The sequence below is a fragment of the Typopeltis vanoorti genome, chromosome 22 (genome assembly GCF_054136105.1).
Source record: "Typopeltis vanoorti isolate ZY-2024b chromosome 22, IOZ_Tvanoo_1.0, whole genome shotgun sequence".
Classification (NCBI taxonomy): domain Eukaryota; kingdom Metazoa; phylum Arthropoda; class Arachnida; order Uropygi; family Thelyphonidae; genus Typopeltis; species Typopeltis vanoorti.
Genome location: NC_143570.1, coordinates 77,968,515 through 77,995,186, shown reverse-complemented (window position 1 = coordinate 77,995,186; position 26,672 = coordinate 77,968,515). Strand labels below are relative to the sequence as shown.

The 26,672-nt window shown below is 36.2% G+C and overlaps 1 protein-coding gene across 1 annotated transcript in view; it reads right to left on the bottom strand.

Moving 5' to 3' along the window:
• LOC150094501 (growth hormone-regulated TBC protein 1-like) overlaps window positions 1-26,672 on the bottom strand; it is a 193,261-nt gene that overhangs the window by 47,819 nt on the left and 118,770 nt on the right. Inside the window, exons 6-7 of the mRNA XM_090412483.1 lie at window positions 20,504-20,664; window positions 2,989-3,097 (exon numbers count right to left, since the gene is read on the bottom strand). Of these exons, the coding sequence (XP_090268609.1) occupies window positions 2,989-3,097; window positions 20,504-20,664 (270 nt within the window). The remainder of the gene's footprint in view (window positions 1-2,988; window positions 3,098-20,503; window positions 20,665-26,672) is intronic.

Genomic DNA, 26,672 nt, shown 5'->3' with positions numbered 1-26,672 from the left:
ATGGAGTGCACAACCTTGCCGAGGGAATTGATGGGTGATTGACAGCTGACAGGAGAGAGCATTCAGTATCGGAGTAATACAAGTAGAGTAGTCAAGTAGAGAGCTAAGGGAAATTTGAGAATGGCAACCAGAGAATTTTCTTCTGGGGAAGTTTTAAGTTTTACGTGACAGTTGGGAGAATATTAACAGAAGATTCTGAAAAGGAATCGTAGAACTGTGAGTATTTAAACTGGAGGAGTTGAGACTGTCAACAAATATTTAGTAAATAAAAGAAGACGTTTGCAGTCAACATTCTAATTGAATGTTCAAGGAAACGCTGAATGGAAAGTTTCATCTTCTGTCTTAAGGACACTGGGTCACTATGGAAAAAACAATTGGTAAAATTTGAAACTGGCTTAACATGAAGAGCTCAACTTAGATATATTGTTTATGAAGAAGTAGAAGAAACTTCTTTCTCTAGTACAAAAATTAGTAAATTGTGTGACAAATAGAACTGCAAGAGATAAGAATATTTATACTTCAGTGAGACAGGAGGAATAATATTTTATGCTACATAAGGGAGATTAAAAAAAAAGGATCCAATGGAAAAGAAGAAGAAATTTTTATATTTTCAAAGAAACAAAGAAACTGATTGAACATTTTTTGTTGTTGTGAAAATAGTCTGGTAGACATGATTAAGTATATGTCAAACAATCCAATAATAGAATGAGTCAGAAAATGAATAATTTTAATATTTTTGAATATGAAAATCTCCAAAGTGTACATTTATTTTAGAAGGACTTGACTTGGATACAGTTAATTTTGTAGTTATTTATATAATGTTATTTAAATGTATATAATGATAATGTTTTAGTTTCATTAAATGAATTATTTGGTCTTGAGTCAGTGATTTTCTGGATTCTAAATGAAATAGTTAAAAGTCATTGCACCAATCAGAATTGAACCCTTGTGTAATCAATAAACATTCTGAGTAAATATCTCTTTACAGAGATAAAGTATAAATGATAAAATAAATAACTGTGGATAAGAGAAAGATGTTGGAAGTTTTTTTTCACTTGGTTAGACTATAATAAATAAAACTTCCAACATCTTTCTCTTATCCAGAGTAATTTAATAATAAGGTGAGACATCGTTTGGCAACTCGTATAGGTAAATATGACTTCTCCACTACTTCCACCTTAGTATCACCACCTCTGGGTCTGGCTCCCACTGACGAGACCTCAATAAAGATCGAAACTGGTCTGGGTAGTGGCCTTTCCCTTAATGCAGAGCATTATACACGTCCGCAAGGAGATGTGCTTTGCATTATGGGAGATACTAAGACAAGTGATGAGAGCTTAGTCTACCTTTACCACAAGTTGCCTCAGTCCTGAAGATACTTCAGGCACAAACTTTGTTTGCTTACATTTGGATAGAGGATTAAACTAAATTTATTATAGCCTAACCAAGTGAAAAAAAAAGGTTCCAATATATAGAGTACCCTGCTCTTGCAAGCTTCGGACAGGCAGCGACCATCCATTTAGAGAATACAAATCATACATCTGCAATCACAACTATGGTCAATCTGGCCTTGCAGATCATGTTTTGGATACAACCCACAGGATCGCCTGGAGAAAAACCACCATGCTCCACCATAGTAAATTGAAAAAAAAAAGAAAGACTGTTTTTAGAATCTGCGGCGGCACTCAGAAATCAACTGAATTTAAATAAATACGGTTGCATAAAACTTCCAAAAATTTGTGAAACATTAATTATCAGAGATCCTACTTTACTTCCTAAGCCACTTCCAAATGCCAATAGAGGGCACACCACCTAGATAGGACTTTAGAGTCACCCAAGTGTTTCACTTAGTATTGTGTTGTATTTGAGTGTGCTGTTACATTGTTACAAAAGTTATTTGTAATCCCTGAAGATGTCTCAGTGGCTGAGACAAACTATTGGAAGCAATGAAATTAGTTTTAATCCTTTCTCACTTCTGTAAATATTCCATTAAACCTCCAACATGATAGTTTAGGTATCTTGGAGTTTTAGTAGTTAGGAAGTTCAGGAGCCATATAGCAAAGATTGCAAAAACAACTCAGAAGATAATTGCAATGCTGAAACAAACATTAACATGCAAGAATAAGAAAATAATTTTGCCTCTTTAGAAGCTTTGATATCCCAATAGTCCAGACATGACCTAATCTGGACTAATGGGTGCAGATCTAGTTTTCTGGTTTCCAAGGTGATATAGATACAGTGGATAGGGTGCAAAAGAAAGTGTTAAAGATGGAATGTGGGAATATTTTTATGAGGACATATTGAGAATTTGTGGTCCGCAGACACTTGCAGAAAAGAGAAAAAGGAGTGATATGATAGAACCCTACAAACTTCTGAAAGGATCATACAAAATACCAGTACATGAAATTTTTATAGAGAGTGGGGAGTAGACAAGAGGGCATCCATGGAAGCTGAGAATGAATATAGTCAAGAATGGGATGAGAACTAGATTTTTTCTCATAGAGCGGTGTGTGATTGGAATGGTTTGCCTTTGGTGAGTACAGATAGTGTGAATAAATTCAAGAGAAGGTAAGGGCATGTGATGTGATTGACATATGGCCTCCACAACAAGTTCCTGGCTTCCTGGAGGTCTCTTCTAATAATAAGTTACCCATCTGATGCATACAGAGAGATATGTAAATATATTGGTGGTATGCAGAGTAACTTCTTGAGATGAGTCGAGTCATTAGACTCCATGAAGATGTCATACAATAATAATAATAATACTTCAATTTACTCAATTAGTAAGAAATGAATAAAATTAACAAATTTTACAGTTTCTTGCTATAATGAGGTTCTTCACTAAAGAACTGAATGATATGAATCTTTAAATATGAATTTTACAAAAAATTATATAGACTGAAGTAATAAAATAGTTTTCAGTAATAAAATATAATTAAAAATTATGTCATTTAAAATTTGCCTAATCAACAGAGTAGTCATACTTACTTCAATAGGCAGAACTTCAGCAAAGAGACAAATGAACCACTTGCTGACAAACATAGCCCACGATACACCACAGTTCTCCATATGGCGATGTATTCGAGGATGTTTAGACCTAAAAACATGGCTGACATATATATTATGATTATCATCATCAGTTTCAGACACATACCATCAAATGGGTGTATAGGATACTGCTAACACTCCATAATTATGTATACTTAATAGATCGATGTCAACAATTTTCTTCTCATTAATCTGTTATATGTCAGATCTTACCATTTTGGTCTTCTAAGGCACTGCTCACTACACATCAATCAGTCTATGGATCTTTTTCCTGCCATCAAATACCTGTTTTCTTAATCTTTCTTCTTCTGTTTTGTTAACATAACCATATTACCTTAGATTAGATTGGCTTGCTCATTCTTGAATGCTAAGCAACTGCAATTTTTTTCGTTTTTTTTTTTTTTTAAATAAACACCCCTGCTTTAGCACAATTCTGCCATTAACCATTTGTTGTTCACTCCCCTAATTTTACTTACAATGCTAACAAATGTGGCCTCAAGTCTTTGATGACTACTTTATTTCTAATCCAACTTTTAGATCTACATGTTAAAATCAATTCAAACAACTTTCAAATCAGCTACTTCAGTGTTTTGACTAACTTTTCTTTTATTTCATATAAGAGAATTTTTCCCACTGGTGGATATATTATAACTTTAGCATAAATTTGAGTATAGTTTAGTTGTGGTTGAGTGTGGTGTGTTTGCATTTGAGATTACAAGAAAAGTACAATGAAAGTATGTCACTGCAGCCAAGATAAGTTTTATTTTATGGAATGTTTTTGAATAATTTTATACATTTCACCAAAAATGTATTTAATTAGTGATACTGAGACTGAATGTGTATTAATTATTGAGGTTGTAAGTAGGTTTTGTAGCAAATTTTGTGTATAACAGAGCTATTTAAAAGCAGCAATGTCTAAAAAGGCTAAACAAGGTAAGCGTAAAATGGATGAACAAAGAGATTAAGAAGAAAGCAATGTGGAGGCAACACAAAATGAGTGTTGATAATGATTAGTTGCATGAAGATTACAATGAGCAGGCCAGAAAGGTAACTCAATTGGTAAAGATAGCAGAAAGAAGTGTAGTATGAGAAGAAATTAGCCAATCACGTTAAGAACCATCCTAGTGATTTCTTTCGACATGTGGCAAGTAGAAGGAAAAATGACTATTGAAAGATGATGCTAGTTGATGCCACTGACTTATTGATAACAAACGTGGAGAATATAGTTGAAATGTTCAATTATCAGTTTATCAGTGTATTTCATCCTCGTGAAGGATGATAGACTGTCATGTGACAAGCTAGCAGCTAAATCGAAAGATGGAATTAGATAACATGCTAATGTTATCTAATTTACCACTCCTCCATATCCAATCAGGTATGGAGGAGTGGTATCTCAAAAGAGGAAGGTCCACAGGGATCTGTTTTGGAATTATTCTTTAACCAGTATGTTAATGACATTAGGATTGGCTTAACTTGAGATGTGCAGCTGTTTGCCAATGATGCAAAGTTGGGAAAAATCAGAACTCCACGGTGGACACAGGAAGTTAAAGAGGCAGTGAAGGAAAAGAAGAGGGCATATCAAAAGTTCCTGGCAAATAAGTCAGCTTGTGCGTTTAGAGAATACAGACAGAGACAAATGTAAGAAAGCTAAACACTGCGTAAAACCAGATAAACAAAAGTCATGGGAAGATTTGGGCAAGAACATAGAAAATAAATATCAGGAAGTGGCAAATTATTCTGCAGGCTGTTGAAAAATCCCAGAAATGGGGGAAAAAGTGCTGTATAAGGAATTAGAGATGATAAAAGTGACATGAAAACTGGAGAAAAAGACATCATTTGTGTATGGAGTAATTACTTTGAAAAATTGCTAAATGAAACAAGCAGTAGCACAGTGGTAAAAAAACACTGACCAGGCATGCAATCTGGAATACATACCATACCTGAAGTAGAAAATGCCACCAAAAGCCTGAAATGTGGAAAGGCAGCAGGAGTAGATGATAATTGACCAAAAATGCTAAAGTATGGAGGTATAAAAGTCTTGCAGTGACTGCACTGCATAGCTCACAAGGCATGGACAGAAGAACGAATTCCAGATTATTGGAATAGAGCTCTCATAGTACCAACTATAAAAAAGTAAATGAAACTAAATGTGAGAATTACAGAGATATTTCCCTACTGAGCATTCCTTCTAAGACTTATGCAAATATACTTGAGAAACAGTTGAGAAGGAGTGTAGAAGGGAAGCTTGGTGAAGAACAAGCTGGATTCAGGCCAAATAGAGGCTGTCAGGATCTGATTTTCACTTTACATCAAATAGTTGAGAAATTGTGGGAATATAAGAAAGATCTGTATTAAAGTTTTGTAGACCTGCAAAAGGCATATGACAAGGTGCTAAGAGAAAAGCTATTCAAATCCCTAGTTATATGGTGTGAATGGAATATTATATCAAGCAATACTTATTTGAGTTGCAAGTCAGCAGTTAGAATTGAAGGAAGATGCATTGTGGAAAATTATGGAGACAACTATCGTGTTTGAGTAAAACTTTAGTTTAATATCAACTGAGATCCACTTTCGACGTTTCGACCTTTATATCAAGGTCATCTTCTGGAGCATATGCACTATATACAGAAAAAAAGCTACACTACAATCTACATGGTTTGTTAAAGTTACTGACCAACCATTAGAACAATTATTGGCCTGACCTCTGGTGGAAAAAAAAATAAATAAAAGAAATGAAAAATAAAAATATACATCAATGCTAGAGTCCTATTAGTAATATTATCTACTGGTTATAAAATTACATTGGGAGCAACAACAAGTCTATATATATATATATATATATATATATAATAATGATCATACATATACATTCCAACCAGTTGGTATGGAATGGTTTCCAATACTGGCTGAAGGTTGCCTAGAGGCCTGACATATGCTGGATACTACATGTTAGGTAGGCTGAAAGCGTGCCATCCAGATTCTTGGAATTTTCATACCGCCATTATTGTTGATATTTGGGTGGTTTATCAGAATTTCGCAGGCTTCCTTAAATTTTCTTTCATACCAGGTTTTAGTATGGCGTAAAGAGCAGGTACTTTTCCAGTCGATGGTGTAAGGTGTTGAGAGCGTGATCTGAGAGGCCTGCTTCACCAAAATGGTTATATTTAATGTGTCTTATGTGTTCTTTCTTACATATAGAGATTGTACGTCCTGTTTCACCAATGTGCGGTAAGTTACAGGTGCAGTGGATGCAATCAACTCCAGGATGTGCTGATGGAAGGAGAGGATCCTTAGAGGAGTTGAATATGTTTTTAAGTTTAGTAGGTGTTTAAACCACTACAATGAAATTAAGTAGAAACACTGAAAATATTAACCGCATTGTGAGTGGAGAACCTGTAGAACAAGTGAAACGTTTCAGCTATTTAGGCACAATTTTTAGTGAAGACTGTAAATTAAATATAGAAATAGACAACATAATCAAAGTCGGTATGGTAGGAAGACAAAGAAATAAATTTATATGGAATAAGATAGAAATTAGTCATCTTCATCATCATCAAATTCCTGATATATATCCTCAAGGGGTGTACAGGATATGATAGCACTACATAAAAAATGTACATCATTACTAACTTCCTATCTACAATTTTTCTCCAAATCAGTCTGTTAAATGTCAAGACTTCAATATATATTCAGGTCTTATATTTCTGTCTTCTAAGGCACTTTTTTACTGTATCAATCCACCTATATCATGGTCTTCCTCTGGGTCTTTTTCCTGCCAACCTAGCAGAGAACACTTGTTTTGCTAATCTTTCCTCTCCCATTCTGCTTAAGTGACCATACCACTTGAGATTAGCTCTGCTAACATTCCTGAATGCTGACAATATCAAGTTCTTTCCAAATATCTTCACTTTTAATATGATATTGCCATTGCCATCTGTTCATGCCCCTAATCTTTCTCAGGACTCTCATATTTGCGGTCTTTGGTCAAGTGTTTTACTTCTGACCCAGCTCTCAGATCCATAAGTTAAAATTGGTTTAAACTTATTTAAAGTTTTTTTGTCTTGTATACAGCTAATTTAGTGTTTTGGCTAATTTCTCTTTTATTCCATATAATTTTATTCAGTTGACTTCCTACCATACCAGCTTTGTTGATTCTGTTGTCTATTTCCATATTTAATTCACGATATTCACTAAAAATTGTGCCTAAGTAGTTGAAATGTTTTACTTGTTCTATAGATTCTCCATTCACAATGCAGTTTGATATTTTCAATGCTTCTACCTATTTTCTTTGTCTTTTTAATGCTGACCTTCATACCATATCTATTACAACAGTCATTCACTTTAGTCAGGGAATCTTGCAGAGGATTTATTTAGAAGTATAACATCATCCACATAAAGCAAAGAGCTGAGATTAACATCTCCAATTTCAATATCAGGTTTAATACCGCTTTCCTTCATGTGATCCATATAGATAATGAATAACAAAGGGGATAATGTACATCCTTGTCTGACACCAGATTCAACATTAAACCATCTTCCTTTACTTCCTAACTCCTGACTTACAACTCAAATAAAGACTAAGTATTGCTTGATATAATGCTGTATTGACACCATATAATTGTAACGTTTCGAACGGCTTCTCTCTTGGCACCTTGTCATATGCCTTTTCCAGATCTACAAAACTTAAATACAGATCTTTGTTATATTCCCATGATTTCTCAACTATCTGTAGTAAAGTGAAAATCTAATCGTGACAGCCTCAATTTGGCCTGAATCCAGCTTGTTCTTCACCAAGCTTCTCTTCCATAATCCTTCTCAACCGTTTCTCAAGTATACCTGCATATATCTTACCAGGAACACTCAGTAGAGAAATATCTCTGTAATTCTCACATTCAGTTTTATATCCTTTTTTTATATGGGTACTATGAGAGCTCTGCTCCAATTATCTGGAATTCGTCCCATTGTCCAAGCCTTCTGAACTATGCAGTGCAGCCACCATAAGACTTTTATACCTCCGTACTTGAGCATTTCTGGATGAATATCATCTACTCCTGCTGCCTTTCCACATTTCAGGCTTTTGATGGCTTATTCCTGACTGCATGCCTGGTCAGTTTTTTTACCACTGTGCTGTCATCACTACTTGTTTCATTTAGAAATTTTTTTGAGGTAATTACTCCATACTTCAAGGATATCTTTTTCTCCTATTTTCATGTCACCTTTATGATCTCTAATTCCTTTTCCTCCATTTCTGAGCTTCTTCAACAACCTTCTTGATATTTATTTTCTATGTTCTAGGAGAGAAAATATTAGTCAAAACACTAAATTAGCTATATACAAGGCAGTGTTCAAACCAACTTTAACTTATGAATCTGAGAGCGTTGTTAGAAATGAAACACTTGACCAAAGAATAGAGACCACAGATATGAGAGTCCTGAGAAAGATGAGGACCATGAAAGATGCATCAATACAATACCGTATTAAAAATGAGGATATTAGGAAAGAAATTGCAATTATTAGAGTTCAGGAATATGTAAGTAGAGCTAATTTCTGGTGGTATGATCTCTTAAACAGAATGGGATAGAAAAGATTAGCAAAACAACTGTTCTCTGCAAGGTTGGCATGGAAAAGACCTAAGGAAGACCAAGGTGGATTGATAAAGAAGTGTGCCTTAGAAGACAGAAATATAAGATCTGATAATGTTGGAGTCTTCACAGATAACAGACTTATTTGGAGGAAAATTGTTGACAGGAAGTTAGTCATGATGTATTTTTTTCATGTAGTACTATCATAATTCCTGACATGTACCCCCCTTGAGGGTACATGTCAGGAATTTGATGATGATATTACATTATCTCAATTATTACTGTTAAATTATTACCATTCCAGATACAGCTGATTTTTAATGGTTTTGCCTATTTGCTTTGTCTTTTTATTGCTGATATTCACATTAAATTTATTACAACAATTCTTCAATTGAGACTTGTACTGGATTTTTTCATAAGTATAACATCTGCATAAAGCTAAGATTAATATTGAAATTCTGATATCAGATTTAATACCACTTGCCTTCATAATGTGATCTTATAGATAATGAATAACAGTTGAAATAATGTGTTCTCTTGTCGCACATCTGATTTAACATCAAACTATCTTCTTCTTCTTCTTCAATTCTAGTTGCTGACATACAGCTTAAAACATAGACTATGAATGCTCGATATGTCCCATTTAGAATATGTAACTGTAGCGTTTTGAAGCACTTTCTTTTGGGACATTTTGTCATATGCCTTTTACAGGTCTACAAAAATTAATACAAATCCTTGTTATTATCATCACTATTAATATCTGACCTCCATGGAGCTAGACTCATCGTGGGAGATACACATTATCACACACAAAACTCATGAAATTACTCACCAACCATTCTCCATGCAAAGAACCTTTTCCTCACATCCTCCTTATACAGTTTTTAGCAATGGCCTCTTCTATCCCCTTCTCCTATTCTATGAAAAATCTCTTCTCTACAATATCCAATTTGCAGATATTATGGACTGTCATTAACCAATCCTTTAACAATGGAATCTCCATACACTGCTACTCTTGAATCATTCATCACCTCTTTTACCTTTTGTCTTATTTCTAATTTTTTGCACACTTTCATTTGTTTTCACTACACATCTAATATCACTCCCCATATTCCTCATTTCATTTTTTATTTTAAGTAACTTTTTCCTCAAATCTTAAATTAAAGAAATTTCACTCTGTTGCTCTCGTATTCTCACTACCTCTCGTTTTGCCAAACCTTCCTTCTGTTTCCTCATTCATACTTCCTTTCACTCCTCTATCGGTTACTTTTATGTCTTAATTCTTTCACTTCCTCAGTCTCACTAGCTTTCGTTCTGTTTCCATTACTTTTATTTACATTTGTTATATTCCCAAGATTTCTCAACTATTTGTCATAATAGTGAAAATATGATACTGACAAACTGACAACTACTATTTGGCCTGAATCCAGCTTTTTCTTCAACAATCTTCCCTTCCACCATATTTCTAAGCTGTTTCTCAAGTATACTTTTATGAATCTTACCAGGAACACTCAGTAGGGAAATACCTCTGTAATTGTCACATACAGTTTCATTTCCTTTTTTTTTTTTTTTTTTTTTTTTTAAGGGTACTATGAGAACTCTACTCTAAATATGTTGAATTTGACACTTTTAAAAGGCCTTCTGAATTATGCAGTGCACCACTGTAAAATTTTTATACCTCCATATTTGAGCATTTCTGGTCAAATTTCATTCTACTCCAGCTGCCTTTCCACAATTCAGGTTTTTGACAGCTTTTTCTACTTATGGATATGTACTCCTGACTGTTTCTGTTGGGAGTTTTCTGCCACCATGCTGACACAGCTTTCTTCATTTAGCAGTCTTTCAGAGTAATTACTCTGGACATCTAGAATATCTTTATCTCCAGTTTTCATGATATCTTTATCATCTCTGATTCCTTTCCTTCATTTCTAAGCTTTTTAGTAGCCTCCAGAACATTTTGTGACCTTCCTGATATTTATTTTCTATGTTCAGTTTACTAAAGATTTCCCACAACTTTTGTTTAGCAAGTTTTACACACTGATTCACTTTCTTATAGTTTTATTTGTATTTTGTAAAAACATAAGCAGACCTCTTTGCCAGAAACTTTCAGTATACTTTCTTCTTTTCCTTGACTGCCTCTTTATCTTCATGAGTCTACCATCGCATGGTTAGCCTAGTGACTTTGCACTTCGCAACCATATGCCTGGGGAAGGAGCTTAAGGATCTTCCTCAGCCATAGCCAAGTTAGCCGGTCTTGGGCGTGGACAGCAGGGTTTTCCCCCCCAGTTTATCTGGGATTTTTCATTCTGCAAGCAGGCAAACCAGCCCCGTGAACACACTGATCTATAGCCATAAATACTTAACCCCCCCATGAGGGGGCTCAACTCGCCCCAATAGGGACGGGGGAGAAAAGGGAGGAAACTCCATATGAATAAATAAATAAATAAAGTCTACTATGGAGCTCTCATTTTTCTATCCTTACCAACAACCTCACCACATGCCTCTCTGGCTGAATTGAGCAATGTTTTCTTCAGAGTTTGCAAATGAATCTCCAAGATTTGGTTCTTGTTTTCAAACTTTCATTTTTTTCTTGGATGATATCTGTGTCTACATTTCACTTCTAAAAGCTGCTCAACTTTGATTTGTTTTAATACTTTATTAAACACTCTTCAGTATGAAATTTAGTTTTACTCTGCTCAAAACTAAATAGTGATCACTTCCTATGTCAAATCCTCTGTATCCTCTTGTATGCTGAACCAGTGGGAAAATATCACTATTCACTATTAACATAGTCAATGAGACTTTTCTTATTTCTTGCATCTTCTCTCCATTTGAATTTGTGCAAATTTTTATGTTGAAACATGGTGTTAACAAAAATCAGTACATATCCTGAACAGAAATCCAGCAAGCACTTACCATTATTATTAGCTATGTTCAAATTTTTTTCCAGTCCACATGGTTAGCCTAGTGGCTGTGCGCTTCACAACCATATGCCTGGGGAAGGAGTGTCCTAGGTTCGATTCCCGTTGGTGACGTGAGGAGCTGAAGGATCTTCCTCAGCCATAGCCAAGTTAGCCAGTCTTGGGCGTGGACAGCAGGTTTTTCATCCCGCAAAGCAGACAAACTGGCCTTGAGAACTTAACACTACAGGCCATAGGATACACCGGGGCATAGGGATGACCACCTTATCCTGTAAACGGAGTGAGGTCCAATGATCAATGGACCCTTGACACCGCAAGGTAAAAGAGGGTATAAAGAAGATGAGATGAGATGAAATTTTTTCCAAATTTTTCCACAGCATTTCTGTATGTCTGATAATTATTTCATATTCTGCTCTTTAGATCTCCAACAAGGACCAACTATCGATTTTCATTGTGTCAGCTGCCTACTCTAATTTCTTGAGAAATTCCTCCATTTCTTCCTTAGGTGAATTTGCTGTGGAACCATTGGCACAAATAAGTCTCATCATCTGGTTTCCCCATTCTGATATTTGTCAACATCACTCTGCTTGCCTACCATTCAAGAAGATTATTCTTATATTTTGTGTTGAATACTATAGCTACTCCCTCTTTTCTCTGATTATTAATGCCTGAATATAAATTTTGTGTTTGTTACTCAGAAAGATCTCACCCATTTTTGTCTTCTTTGTTACAGTCATGCCTATTATGTTGATCTGGCACTTATTCTATTCTTTTGTTAGTTCCATTTCTTTTCAATTGATGCTTTTTACTTTGGTAGTATCTATCTTGATCTCTGCAGATGTTGAGTTGGAATGTGTTCCAGGATTTGTTTTAGTAGAGTAGCTGACTTTGCAGTGTTTGCCCTGATTTCCTGATGAAAAAAATGGGGAGCCTTGTTAAACTGGGCAATACTCCCAGTAAGCATGAAATTCTGTCATGTTGTACTGCCATTTTACACAGTAGTTTAAGTCAATAAGAATATAATGTAGTCAACTAAATCCCAAACTGCCAGTCCTCATTTATTCAGTATCAAGGTATGACTCTGTATGACTACATTTTGACCTAACAGAATGCACCATAAGATGGTGAGGACTGGACATTAGGCCAGAAGTTCTGGCAGATCTCCTCCCAGTCATATTATACAGCTGTATAATATAACTGGGAGGAGTGATCCCCTGAACTATTTCTTCTGCTTCCACAATGTGCCCTCTGAAGGTTCAAATTTTGGTCCACTACCACCTCTTAATCTTCAACCTCAAATTTTTGTAGTCCTCCATTTGTATAATACTTGTAGTCTCTCCCCCCCCCAAAAGTATTGCATAATCTTACATTTTGTCACACTGAATTGAGAACCATTTGCCTTTGCACAAAGTGCCAGTCTAATGTATAAATCATTCTACAGTACCTTTATTAACTGTTACCCTTTCTAGTTTAGCATCATCAGCAACAACTGGACGTTATAGTGCAATCATTCCCAATATCATTAATGCACAAATTAAAAAACAGTAATGGCCCAAGAATACAGATCCTCTACAACACTAGTCACCAGCCTCCTTGATTAGGTTCATCTTTATTTGCTCTGATTTACTAATAGCATTCCATATGGTATTACATTTACCACATTAAATTAATTTAATGTGGTAAATGTTGCTATACACCACGCCACTGGAAAAAGTGGCGTGGTGTATAGCAAAGACATTCAACAGTTTAGCCAAATAGAAAAAACTGTCCACCACTCCCCTTTTCCACTACCTTAACCACCATTCTGAGATGGTGATTAATTTATAATTTGTTACTGTCTGTCTTGAAGCCTCCTTTATATGATGGAACTATATTTCTCTCTTTCCACTCTTTCAATGCTGAAAGCCATTGACATTTTATATTCTTGTAAAAGAAGTTACAATGATAGCTTATTTCATGGGATGCATTCTCATCAAAATTTTGTAATATCCTGAGCATTTCCACCAACCTCTGTTTTAACTCTTACAAGTTGACCTCCCTAAATAATGCCATCAGTCAGCTGAGCTTTGGTGCTATTTAACTGCATTATATTCTTTGAAAAAAATAAAAAACAAAAATAAAAAAGCTTACTTTTTGAAAACTAGTTTCCATGTTTAGAGAGCATAGTTTTCTTTAAAGTGGGTGTAAATGAACTGTGACTAGTTTTCAAAAAGTAAGCTTTTTTTTAATTTTGTTTTTTATTTTTTTTCAAAGAATATAATGCAGTTGAATAGCAACAAAGCTTAGCTGACATTTATGTACTTTTTTTTTCTTAGAGCTTGTTTTAATCAACATGTTCATCCAATACTGTGAAAACCATGATGATATATATATATATATGTATATATACACACCTCCTCAAGGGCTCACTTTAGTAAGTACGGGCATGGCAAACCCGAGGTACCTGATGCTAGAACATGCCTTATTTCATGTAATATACATCTGTTATATTATCTGTAGACTGGTCCCTCCCCTTCTTTCTTCTCTTCCTGCTTATTCCTCCCAATGCTATTAGAGTATTCAAGGGGTAGGGGTGATTCTTTCTTATTTTGCTATGTCATTTCATCTTATCCCAATCTTATCATCAGATCCCAAGCCCAGGTAAATAGTGAGGGTTGACATCAGGAAGGGCATCTGGTCATAAAACTTCACTGCGAGCTCTAGCTATGATCAAATGAGTCAAAAAGAAAGTGATACAAGGACTAGGGCGTAAGGGCCTAAGTGCTGCCCTTAGGTAACATGCAGCTACATCACCCTACAGCTGTGAAAGTGGATGAGGGCTGTTGCATCAAGGGCGGATGTGATTAAAGAAGCGAGCCTAGCTGGTGGAGACAATGTTGTGAGTGGGAATATTAACTGTTGGAAGCATGACTGGAAGGGGAAGAGAGGTGGCAGACATGATGAGGAAGAAGAAGTTGGATATTTTGTGTGTGCAGGAGACAAGGTGGAAGGGAGAAAAGGTGAAGGAACTGGGAGATGGTTATAAATGTTCTACTCTGGAGCGAATAAAGAGGGAAGAAAGGTGTCGGAATTGTGGTGTGTGGCAGAATGAAGGGTGAAGTACTGGAAGTGGGTAGGAGGAACGACTCATGCGAATGAAACTGGGTCTTGGAGAAAGAGCAAGTGGTCATTTTATGTGTATATGCCCCACAAGTTGGCTGTACAGCAGAGGAGAAAGATGAGTTCTGGAATGTGCCAGATGAAGAAATGAGGGAACTGGAAGAAAACGAAATCATGCTTGTCAGAGGAGACTTGAATGGATACATGGGAAGACAGAATACGGAGTGGGAAAGGGTGCATGGCAGCCATGTAGTGGGAATGATGAACCAGGATGGAGAGAGGATTTTGGACTTCGCGATAGTGTTTGATCTGGCAATTGTGAACTCATTTTTCTGCAAGAGGGAAGAAAATTTGATAGCATTTAGAAGTGGTAACAACAGTTCACAGACTGACTACATTTTGACTAGAAGAAAACATCTTAAGGAAGTAACAAATTGTAAGGTAATTCCAACAGATCAAGTGGCGCAGCAACACTGACTGCTGTGGCAGACTTTAAAATAAGGTCGAAGATAAGAACCTTTGGAAGCTATGGGATGAAGACAATTAAGTGGTCTCGCTTAAAAGAAGAAAGTGAGAGGAACCATTTTAGGGAGAGGGTGTTAGAGAGGATTTCGGATGGACTAGAAAGTGTACAAGATTGGTGGAGACATAATGCAAAAGCAATTCCGAGCTATGCAATTGAGGTGCTTGGTGAAACATATGGAAAGATTAGAGAGCAGAAGGAGGGTTGGTGGTGGAATAATAATGTACAAGAAGCAGTAACAGCTAAGAGGAAGGCAAAGCAGAAGTGGCACAAGTCAAGAGTGGAAGAGGACAGAGAGAGAAAGTGAGAAGCAAAGAGAGTTGTTGCACAGATGAAGGCCATGGCATATCAAGATCTTTATGATCAATTAGAAACAAAAGAAGGACAGGGAAAAATTTATCGATTGGCAAAATGTAGATATAAGGCATGTGAGGCAAATCAAAGACTCTGGAGGAAGAGTATTAAGGAGGGATGTGGATATAAGAAACAGATGTAGAATATACTTTGAAGGACTTTTGAATGAGGAAAATGCAAGGACTAACAGAGAAGATGGGCAGCCTTATGAAGGGATGGTGCAGGGCATCAGTAGAGTGGAATTGAAGGAAGCCATGAAAAATGGAAAATCGGTGGGCCCTGACAGGATCCCAGTGGAAGCATGCAAGGCACTGGGGGAAAAGCAAATTGACATGCTTTTCCCCCCAGTTCCTGTTTATAAAAGTTTGCCAACAGGAAAATATACCCAAGGAGTGGAGGGAAAGTACTCTTGTCCCCATCAACAAGGGTAAAGGGGATGCATAAGACTGTAAGAATTACAGAGGAATAAAGTTGATATCTCACACAATGAAAATTCTAGAAAGGGTTCTTGACGGAAGATTGAGGATGGAGGTGGAGATTGCAAAGGAACAATATGGCTTCATGCCTGGTCGATCAACAACAGATGCTATCTTTGGGTTACAGCAAATGATGGAAAAGTTTTGAGAGAAACAATGGGAGCTACATCTGGTGTTTACTGATCTGGAGAAAGCATATGATAGAGTGCTACATCTAATGTTTATTGATCTGGAGAAAGCATATGATACAGTGCCAAGGCAAGAAGTCTGGATTTGTCTGAGAGAGAAGAAGGTACTGGAGAAATATGTCAGGTTGGTGCAGGAGATGTGCAGAAATGTGAAGACAAGAGTTCGGACCTGCCTGGGAGAGACAAAGTTTTCAAGTGACAGTTGGCTTGCATCAAGGGTCAGCATTAAGTCCATTCCTGTTTATTAGTGTGTGACGGAGGAGGTGAAAGAAGATGCACATTAGACAATGCTGTATGCAGATGACATCATGCTGTGTGCAGAATCAAGAGAAGTGGCAGCTAAACTGGAAAGATGGAGTAAAGTACTGGAAGAGAGAGGTATGAGACTGAGAAGAAGAAAGACAGAATATGTGTGTTACAAAGTGAATGGCAGCCAGGAAACAGATCTGGAGCTGGAATAGCATGGAGAGGCTGAGAAGGAAGTGGGATGCAGGATACAAGCAGAATGGAGGAATGGAGAGAGATGGTTGGAATGCTATGCGATAAGAGGGTGCCGATCAATCTAAAAGGCAAAATCTACAGGACAGTAGTGGGATCAGCTATGATGTATGCTATGGAAACTGCAGCCCTGAGGAAAAATAACATCAGCAGGATGGAGGTAGCAGAGATGAGAATGCTTAGGTGGATGTGCAGTGTGACTAGAAAGGATCATCGGAGAAATTACTATGTGAGGTGAAAGTTACGAACTTAGGAGCAAAGATAATGACCAAACCATCACAAGGTTGAGATGGTTTGGTCATGTGATGAGGAGGGAGGACGAATGTGTGGGAAGAAAAGTCATGCAGATGGAGGTGCAGGGGAGGAGGAAGTGCAGGTGGCCAAAGAAGATATGGAGGAAGCTGGTGGAGGAGGACTTGAGGATGAAGAACTTGGATGTGGCTACAGCCAAGACAGGAGGATGTGAAAGAGACTCACCAACAACAGCAACCCTATTTAAGTGGGACAAGCTGTAGAAGAAGAAGATATATATATATATATGTTATGGTTAAAGTGAATAATTCCTAGAGGAGTCTGGTAAATGTAATAAAAACATGTTTATAGGTTTTGTATATAGGTTTTCATTCTCAATAGAAATGATAACAGATTAGGTTAGGTTAGATTAGTTTATAATGAAAAAAGTAAAGAAAGTGCTTCTTTTGCACTCAATGAAATCAGAAATCATTATAAACTATCCTAATCTAACCTGGATGTGGCATGTTAAACCAGAGTGTATCGATACAAAATTAATAACAGAAAAAACTCGCATACAGAGATTATTTAATAGTATAATTTTCGCCTCTGTGTCACAGGCATCTTCAGTCATCTTCAGAGTGTAGTCATAGTTTGTCTTGGGCAGATTAATGGGGATGAAAGGTAAACGTTGTTATGGGCCGAGCTTAATGATTGTGGGCAGATAAATGGGGATAACAAATAAAAGTTGTTGTGGGAAGATGAATGGGGATAATAGATAAATCAGAGAGGAACTGATCAGTGTTTTTCTCCATTGATGAGGAAAGAGGTACAGCAACAATATTTATCTATTATCCCCATTCATCTGCCCACAACTTTTATTTGTTATCCCCATTTATGTGCCCGCAATCATTAAGCTCGGCCCACAACAACGTGTATCTTTCATCCCCATTAATCTGCCCATGACAAACTTTGACTTCACTCTGGTTCAACATGTGACATCCAGGTTAGTTTAGATTCGTTTAGTTTATAATGATTTCTGATTTCATTGAGTGCAAAAGAAGTACTTTCCTTACTTTTTTCATTATAAACTAACCTAACCAATAAAGGTTAGGTTAGTTTATAATGATTTCCAACTGATAAAGGTTAGGTTAGGCTAGGTAAGTTTATAATGATTTCCAACTGATAAAGGTTAGGTTAGTTTATAATGATTTCTGATTTCATTGAGTACAAAAGAAGTACTTTCCTTACTTTTTTCATTATAAACTAACCTTACCTAACCTAACCTAAGCTGTTATAATTTCTATTGCGAATGAAAACCTATAAACATGTTTTTATTACATTTACCAGACTCCTCTACGAATTATTCACTTTAACCAGTAATTATTAATAATAACCGGATTTATCACTTTAACCATACATATATATATATATTATTATTATTATTATTATCAGAAATCCTGCTCTAGAGACCACATGCATAGAACTTTTCCAAGCCACTCCAGGCATCCAAGAAGGACAGTGGTTTCACACTGTGAAACCACTGTTTTGAGATGAATTTCACTGAATGAATTTCACTGAATGAAATTCCCACTTAAAGATATTCACAAACATCCATGTCCATGACAGGATTCAATCCCTGACTTGTTGATGTATTCTAACCATTCACCAACCAGGTCAGCTAAATTTTATCTTTCAATATAACAATTTTTCAGAAAGCTCTGCAATGTATACTGATTCAACATCAGCATTCAGATATCTTTCTAACCAGAGGAGTATCTTTCAATCATAGTGAAAGCACAAAGGAAAATTCACTGTGAAATCAGCCCTTGTTAATATTTAATATCAAATTTACTTTAGTTTTAAAGTACTGTATATAAATTTGCCTTGTCTTGTTAAAAAGTACATATCCTGTTTTAATTAAATGTATCACTGCACTAGGCCTTTTGGACTTTTCTTTTCGTACACGGGTAATCCAACAGTTATTAGAATTTGTATTTATATTATATTTTCAATGCAAGTTAAAAGAAATAATAATTATTATTATTATTATCATCTGAGACCTCTAGGGAATCAAGGACTCATTGAAGGAGGCTATAAATCACCCAAACCAGCTGTCATGCTTTCCATTAAATTCATTCACACTAGATGCACTCACTACCCCTATAGGCAAACTATTCCACTCACTCACTGCTCTGTGAGAGAAAAACCTAGCTCTTACCCCTTTCTTGACTGTGAACAAACTTAACTTCCAGACTCCAATGTTCTCTCCCTAACTTCCATATAATGAAAAATTTCATCAGATGATATCCTATAACACCCATTCAAAAGTTTATAGACCTCTATCATATCATCCCTCTTTCTCCTGTTAACCAGAGATCCACATACTCACAATCTGTCCTCATAATCTGGATATAATCTTTGTAACTCTTCCTTGCACCCTTTCCACAGCTTCTTTATCCCCTTGGAATCCAGGAGACCAAATCTGCACATAATAATCCAAAAGGAGAAATGACTTTTTATCCTTACATGACAAGGTTTGTTTCCACATTGCAATTATCCTCCGAGTTGTAATTGCAAGTTTTGCTATGTGACCTTTGAACTTCAAATTCCTATCCACCAATACAGCAAGATTCCTTGCCTCCTCAGCTTCTTGTAGCATAACCCTGCTGGAACTCTAATCACACCAAAGTGCATAACTTTACACTTTCTAACATTAAACTGACAGCCATTTTAGTTTGCCCAAATTTCCAGCCTATTTAAATCATTTTGTAAGTGCAATATCAGTTGCATCCCTGATTGTCCTGCCTATCTTTACATCATCAGCAAACAGTTGCACATCTGATGTTAGACCCTGCTTGATGTCATTAATATATAAATTGAACAATAATGACCCAATTATACATGAACTGAAATCAGAACAAGCTCACCACTGTGCCAGCACCTGTACAGAAACTACTTGCCAATCTATCTCGACAATCCAAACGCAGAAAATCAGGATTTATTCAAGTGAAACAGCAATGAATTCTGATAAGAAATCATAATGTGTAAAACACATTTGTTGGAATTTCAGCACAATCCACACTAAAGACTTATCTCATTCAGAATGTAGCAACCTTAGTTCTTAACACCTGCAGTCAGTGCATGCCATGAGATCAACATTGATCTCATGCAGTCAGTGCATGAGATCAATGTTGAAGAGGTTTTACAGAAAATGGTGGGAGATCAGGGGAGAACCACAGGTCATCCCTGGAAGCTGTATAAGAAGGGTGTGAGAAGCAGGTTTTTGCATGCAGAGTTGTGAATGATTGGAATGCCTTGCCTGAGAGAGTGGTGTCTACAGAGAATTTGTGTGTGTGTGTGTTTAAGGCATGGTATGATGAGCTATGTGTATGACAAAAGGGCATCCTAGATGAGTTTTTGACTCCATGGAGTCTTAGGATGATAATAATAATAATAATAAACTGAACATGTGTAGAATTGTTCAATTCCACGGAATTCCAAAATTTCCTTTTAACATTTTGTTTATTTTCTATAATGTTTTTTTATAAATACAAAAAAAAAAAAAATGATGATTGCTCACTTTATTATTTCTTCAAGTACTCCAATATCTGTGAGGAGGCCAGTCATTTCTTTGGTATAATAATCAGGAAGCACATTCTGCACCAGTGCTTGTAATAACCAAAAAGTTGTTTCCTCACTCTGTGTGACTAGTAAAAGAATGCCGGCTACAAAGTTTAGCCCCTGAAAATTATAAACAAATGAAGCACATATCACTAAATAAGTGTTACAAAAGAAATAAATAATATTTAATAAACCCTTTAATTTAGGATATGTGTAGAACAGTTAAATTAAATACTAATTTAAATATATTTTGACTTCCAGGAAACAATCCTTATAATAGCTTGCATGTAATCATATTGATATCAGCTTGTATGTGGATGCTTATCTCAAACTCCCATTACTTACCTTCTATTTAGAAGCAACCTGTGATGGACAGTTTTTCAATGTGTGTGTGTATTATGTGCACAGTTGAAAGGTAATTTTTGGCATATCATTAGGATTTTATTTTGCAGACTTGACTGATTTTTAAATAGTGGCATAATTCATTTAATTTCTAATAAGTTTGAAAAGAACTTTTCAATACAGCAAATCCACATCACAAGAACATACATTATTTCCAATATCAGATCTTATACTCACTAATGGAACCAATGTATAACAGGACAATCGTGGCCAAAGCATTGTCCTGTTAGCAAAACAAGCAAACATTAATGCAGTTTTGCTAACTGCATTAATTTTGCTTTTTGTTAACTTCGCATACTGTAAGTGTTGTGAAGACTGTGAGGGTGGTGGTCAGACCACACATGGACTATTTCACTAAAATTTGGTTACTTACTTACAAGAGACTACAGAATAGATTTATTAATCAAAGAGCTAACCAATATCAACTTAGATATCCTGCTAGTGAAGGCAACAAAAAGATTGAGAGAATTGACAGCAAGATGGTACAATGGCTCACAGATACTCCTCGGAGCATCCTCAAACAATAGCAAACAAGGCGGAGTGGGCTTCATTGTTAAATCTAAGCTCACCAAGTTGATCCTTTCTTGTAACATCATATCTGAAAGAATAGATGTACTCCTAATTGGAATAGAGAACAATATAACAATAAAATTAATATCCTGCTATGCTCCAACAATTGTAGCTGATAATCAAGAAACAGAAAATTTTTACATGAATCTTGAACAGGCATTAAATTACAAGTCAACATACACATTCGTTGGTGGTGACTTTAATGTCAAGAAAGGATGTGGAAAAGAAAATGAAAAGTTTATAGGTCCAAATGGCCTGGGAGAAAGAAATAGAAGAGGAGAGAGATTAGCTGAATTTGCTGCAGCTGAACAACTTTTTATCGTGAACACTTTTTTCAGCAAATACCCAGGAAGAAGATGGACTTGGAAGATGAAATTGACTACATTTTAACAGACTGTAAAAGACTGGTACAATAGGCGAAACATACTTCAACATAGATTCTGACCACAGACTCCTCAGAGCCATTATAAGAATAGACTACAAAAAAGAATAACATATCAGGGCAACATCAAACCACAAAAGACAACCCAAACAAATAGACTACAACTTCAGGAAGTACATAGAAAAGACTGAATGAAGTATTAAGAACTGTTGCATAAATGATGACTATATTGACTTTATTAATAAATTCAACGAGTGCAAGAAAAAATCAGAAATTCCTGTGAAACAAAAGAAAAGAGAACAACTCTCGCCTCAAACTATAGAACTACTGAAAAAGAGAAAAGTACTGAAGAAATCTGAAGGAAATTTTCTAGAATACAAAATTATCTGTAAGTTACTAAGGAAAAGAATTCCAGAAGACTACAAAGCTTTCAGAATACAAAAACTAAGAGAAGCAGGGCAGGCTACCAGTGCTTTCCAACCCTTATAAATCTCCCTAGAACCTGGTTGAAGGTCAAGGTATCCAAGGCACCTTCACCTCACGACATGTGGAACCAACAATGGGCTATGAACTTACCAACAAATGGCTCTCTTGTGAAAGACCACCTACAGGTGCCAGTCCAGCTTCATCCTTCCTAGAAGGCTATGGAAAACTATCAAACATATCATCAGTGACTGCCCCCACCCCAACTTGCCGCTTCCACAGTAACCTGCAGGAGATACATGAAGTGTCAAAATAAGCTCTAGATGGCTTTCAACATTGGACATTGAACTATAGTTGAACTCTACCATAAGAATATATATATACATCCTTAAAGGCTTTTATAGGATTGATACAGGGTAAATGTTTCAACACTTGGCTAGAGGAAGCAGAACAAGAGGTCATCCCTGGAAGTTAGGTAAGTGTGTAAATAGCAAGGATGTGAAGACTAAATTTTTCACATGGAAAGTGGTGAATGAATGGAATGAGTTGTCTGTTAATGGTTTACAAGGAGAGGTGTGATAGATATTTTATTTATTTTGTATGGTGATACAATGGCCATGAACCCCTTTTACAGGGAGGTACAGCACCATCTCATTCTCCCCTAATTTTATCCAGGCTCGGGACTGGCATAGCTTACAAATCCGGTCTATGGCAGGCCCATGGCTAAGTATTCCTGACTGTAATTCATGTGTGTTCAAGGGGCTGGTTTGCCTGTTCTAGGGTGATGAAAAACCCCTACCTCCGTATGAGACTGGCTAACTCGCTTTTCGTCGAAAGAGACCAGATAATGGTCTCTTTATCTGGGTTTGATTCCCGTTCGTGATTCGGACGGGAATCAAACCCAGGTCTTTCTGACCAAAGGGCTTCGTCTATACTGACTGAGCTATGGAGGCTCATGATAGATATTGTGTTGATAGTTTGGGCCTCCCAAAATGAGTCTTAGGACTATATGAAGGTGTCTGTGCAATAATAATAATAATTTATAAGAGCTGTTCAACTGAAGGTGAGTTAGCTGGTCTCATACAGAGTTAGCAAGTTTTTCATCTTGTAAAACAGGCAAGAATTTGTTTAGAGTAAATATTGTGGAGAATAAATTATAAATGGTAAAATTTTTATCTCTTTTCGTCATTGCCTTCTCTCAAGATGCATAATGTTCTGTTCTTTTAGAATATCAATAATGCAGTTTGGCTCAGATCTGGAAAGATTTTGTATAGATATAGCAGCATAAGTGAACGTTTGCAATACCATTGTCTGTTTGGGAGATAGACTAACTCATTCAGCTGAAAATTGCTTATAAAAAGGTTCCTTGTATCCCAAATGGGATTAAAATTCAGATCTTTTCTAAACTATATCTTAACTGTTGTATAGTGCCTGTGTAATAATATTTCAGATACAATCCCTAATGGTTACAAGCCCTTACTGGCTGAAAAACAATAAGGGATTTTTATCCCCTTAACTTATATCAACCTCGCCAGAAAAAAATAGCCAATCCCTAATGGTATCGGTACTTTTCATATTGTTAATGCTTGTTTAATGAAAAAGAAACAAATAATGAAAATATGTTATCTAAAGATTTAAATTACAATAACTTAAAAACACAAAAATGTTGTATTTCATTATTGTTATACTCCGAATCCCATCTAGAATGTACTTCTCACATCCTAGATGGGATTCAAAACCAGGTGTTTCCATAAATGGATTAATCTGATCTACTTATTTTTATATTGGAAAGGATATAATGTACAGATGATTAAAGTGATGTGAGCACCGTTACATGCTGAGCTTTGTAGTTCAACATGTAAGCTGTTCTAATGGGAACATTAATACAATATATACATCTCTCAAAAATACAAGAGCTGTATATATACAGTTATCATATTTGCTTCAACACTGATAATTATACAGGGTTAAAATTATCAGTGTTGAAGGTCTCAGTCAATGTGAACATTTATCTTTTGCAGCTCATGTAAATTCTGTTGACATTTTCATTCTGTGATAAAGTAAGAAATGGTAAAGATTTTGGAAAAATTGGTTAAGGCTCACATTGAAAGAGAATCTCTACTTTGCGACAAACAGCATAGGTTTAGTAAGGGAAGATCATGTTTTAGCAACTTGGTCACATTCTATAACAATGTTACCATTGAACAAGACAAGGGGAATGAATACACCATGATACTTTTGGATTTTGCTAAGGCTTTTGACAGAATACAGCTTGGAATACTGTTACATAAACTGGAGAATATGGGATTGGATTATAAACTACTGGCATGGATAAGAGGATGGGCTGACTCACAGATATCAAAAAGTGGTATGTGTGTGGCAGGGGGTGAATCTGCAAGATTCGAGGTAACTAGTGGTGTGCCTCAAGGATCAGTCCTTGGTCCACTGTTATTCAATCTGTACATTAATGACATTGGAAAGGATTTGACATATGACATACAGCTATTTGCTGATGATGCAAAGATAGGTAGAGTAATCAGGAGTGCTGCTGATATGCAGTACTTGCAAAATTATTTGACTAGACTGAATGTTCGATGTTGCTATATTATATTGGTGGGATTATGCTTGAAATAACTGATGAGGCTAGGGATCTTGGAGTTTTAGTAGATTTACATGTCAGAAGCAAACCTTGACATGTAAAGATAGGGATGTCATTTTGCCTCTTTACAAGGCCTTGATAAGACCACACTTAGACTATTGCGCACAAGTCTGGGCTCCCGGTTTCCATGATGATTCTGATACAGTGGAGAGATGCAAAGGGGAGTGTCATAAATGATATCAGGATTTTGGATATGAATTATGAAGACAGACTGAGAATTTGTAGGCTGCAGATACTAGCAAACAGCAGAAAGAGGGGTGATATGATTGAGATTTACAAACTTCTGAAAGGGTTATACAGAATTTCAGTAGATTGAATTTTTCATTTTATGGAGGATGGGGAAAAGGACATGAGGGCATCCAAGGAAATTGAGAATGAATGCTGTCAAGAAGAGGGTTAGGGCTAGATTTTTTTTCTCATAGAGTAGTGCATGATTGGAATGGACTGCCAAATGGATGTTGTCGTGCAAGTAGCATGAATAAATTCAAAAACAGGTATGACAGCTGGTGCAAATAGTATGGCCTCCCTCGATGAGTTCCTGATTCTTTGGAGGTCTCTCTTAATAATAATCTTCTAGCTCACTAAAACACTTGCCTTTACCAGTTAACCAATTGTTATATTACCTTGTATTCTGCCTCATTTAAATGTTTATGACATAATGATAAGACACTGGTATCTTCAATATGATATATCTCTTGATAATTTGCAATGAATTTATTCTGTGTCTACTTATTTTCATATGAAGTAAATTTGATTAATGCCATACCTCTTTTTTCACTCATTTAGCCTTTTTTTTCTCTGAAATGAATCCAGTCACTAATGAGCATAACAAAAAATGCTGTCATAGCAGGCATGTCTCCTATAAGATCTGGCTAGGACAACTTGTAACTGGCGAGTGTATTCCCATAAGCTCTGTGGTCAAATTTCATACGAAACTTTTAGTTTCTGTATTCGGCTTTGAAATAATTTTATTATTTTATTATTATTATTATGTAACACCTCCAGGGAGTCCAAAGACTCATCAAGGGGGGGGGGGGAGCATCAACCTACAACTTTCTGTCTCCACCACTCGCAACTATCTTCATCGTCTACACCAACGCCATCTGCCGCTGACCATCACCACTAGTCTTTTAACTGATAATCACAAACATCCATGCCCACGGCAGGATTCAAATCCGCATCCTTTTGGTTGGAGAGCGGATATGCTAACCACTCGGCCAACCAGGCTGGCTAATGCTGTATTTAATATCCACTTGATTTTTATAAATTTTCCATTGCCAAAGTGATGCATTTTGGCTCTTTATTTTAGTAAAAACAAGCAATTGGTTGAAATGTGGATAGCACGTTTACTTTAAATCTGACAAAACAGCAAGGGAAGGTGGAAGCAATAAAAGCATAGTGTTGTTCACTTCACCACTCTTTTATTACTTATCATTTTGCAGCTATTTGTTGGTTTTTTTAAGTATCTATTTTATTTCAATAATTTTTACTTATTTAATTTTAATTTGTTTTGTTTGGATAATTAAAAAACATATATTTACTAGGGGGGACTACGCCCCCTGGTGCCTATGGCATGCCAAACCCCTCTGAGTTCTGGACTGGTAGGTCGGTTCACCTTGAATTCTGATAACTCGAAAGGGGGGTTCCCCCAGCCCGGCACTACAGTGTTCACGATCTACTGAATGATCTACT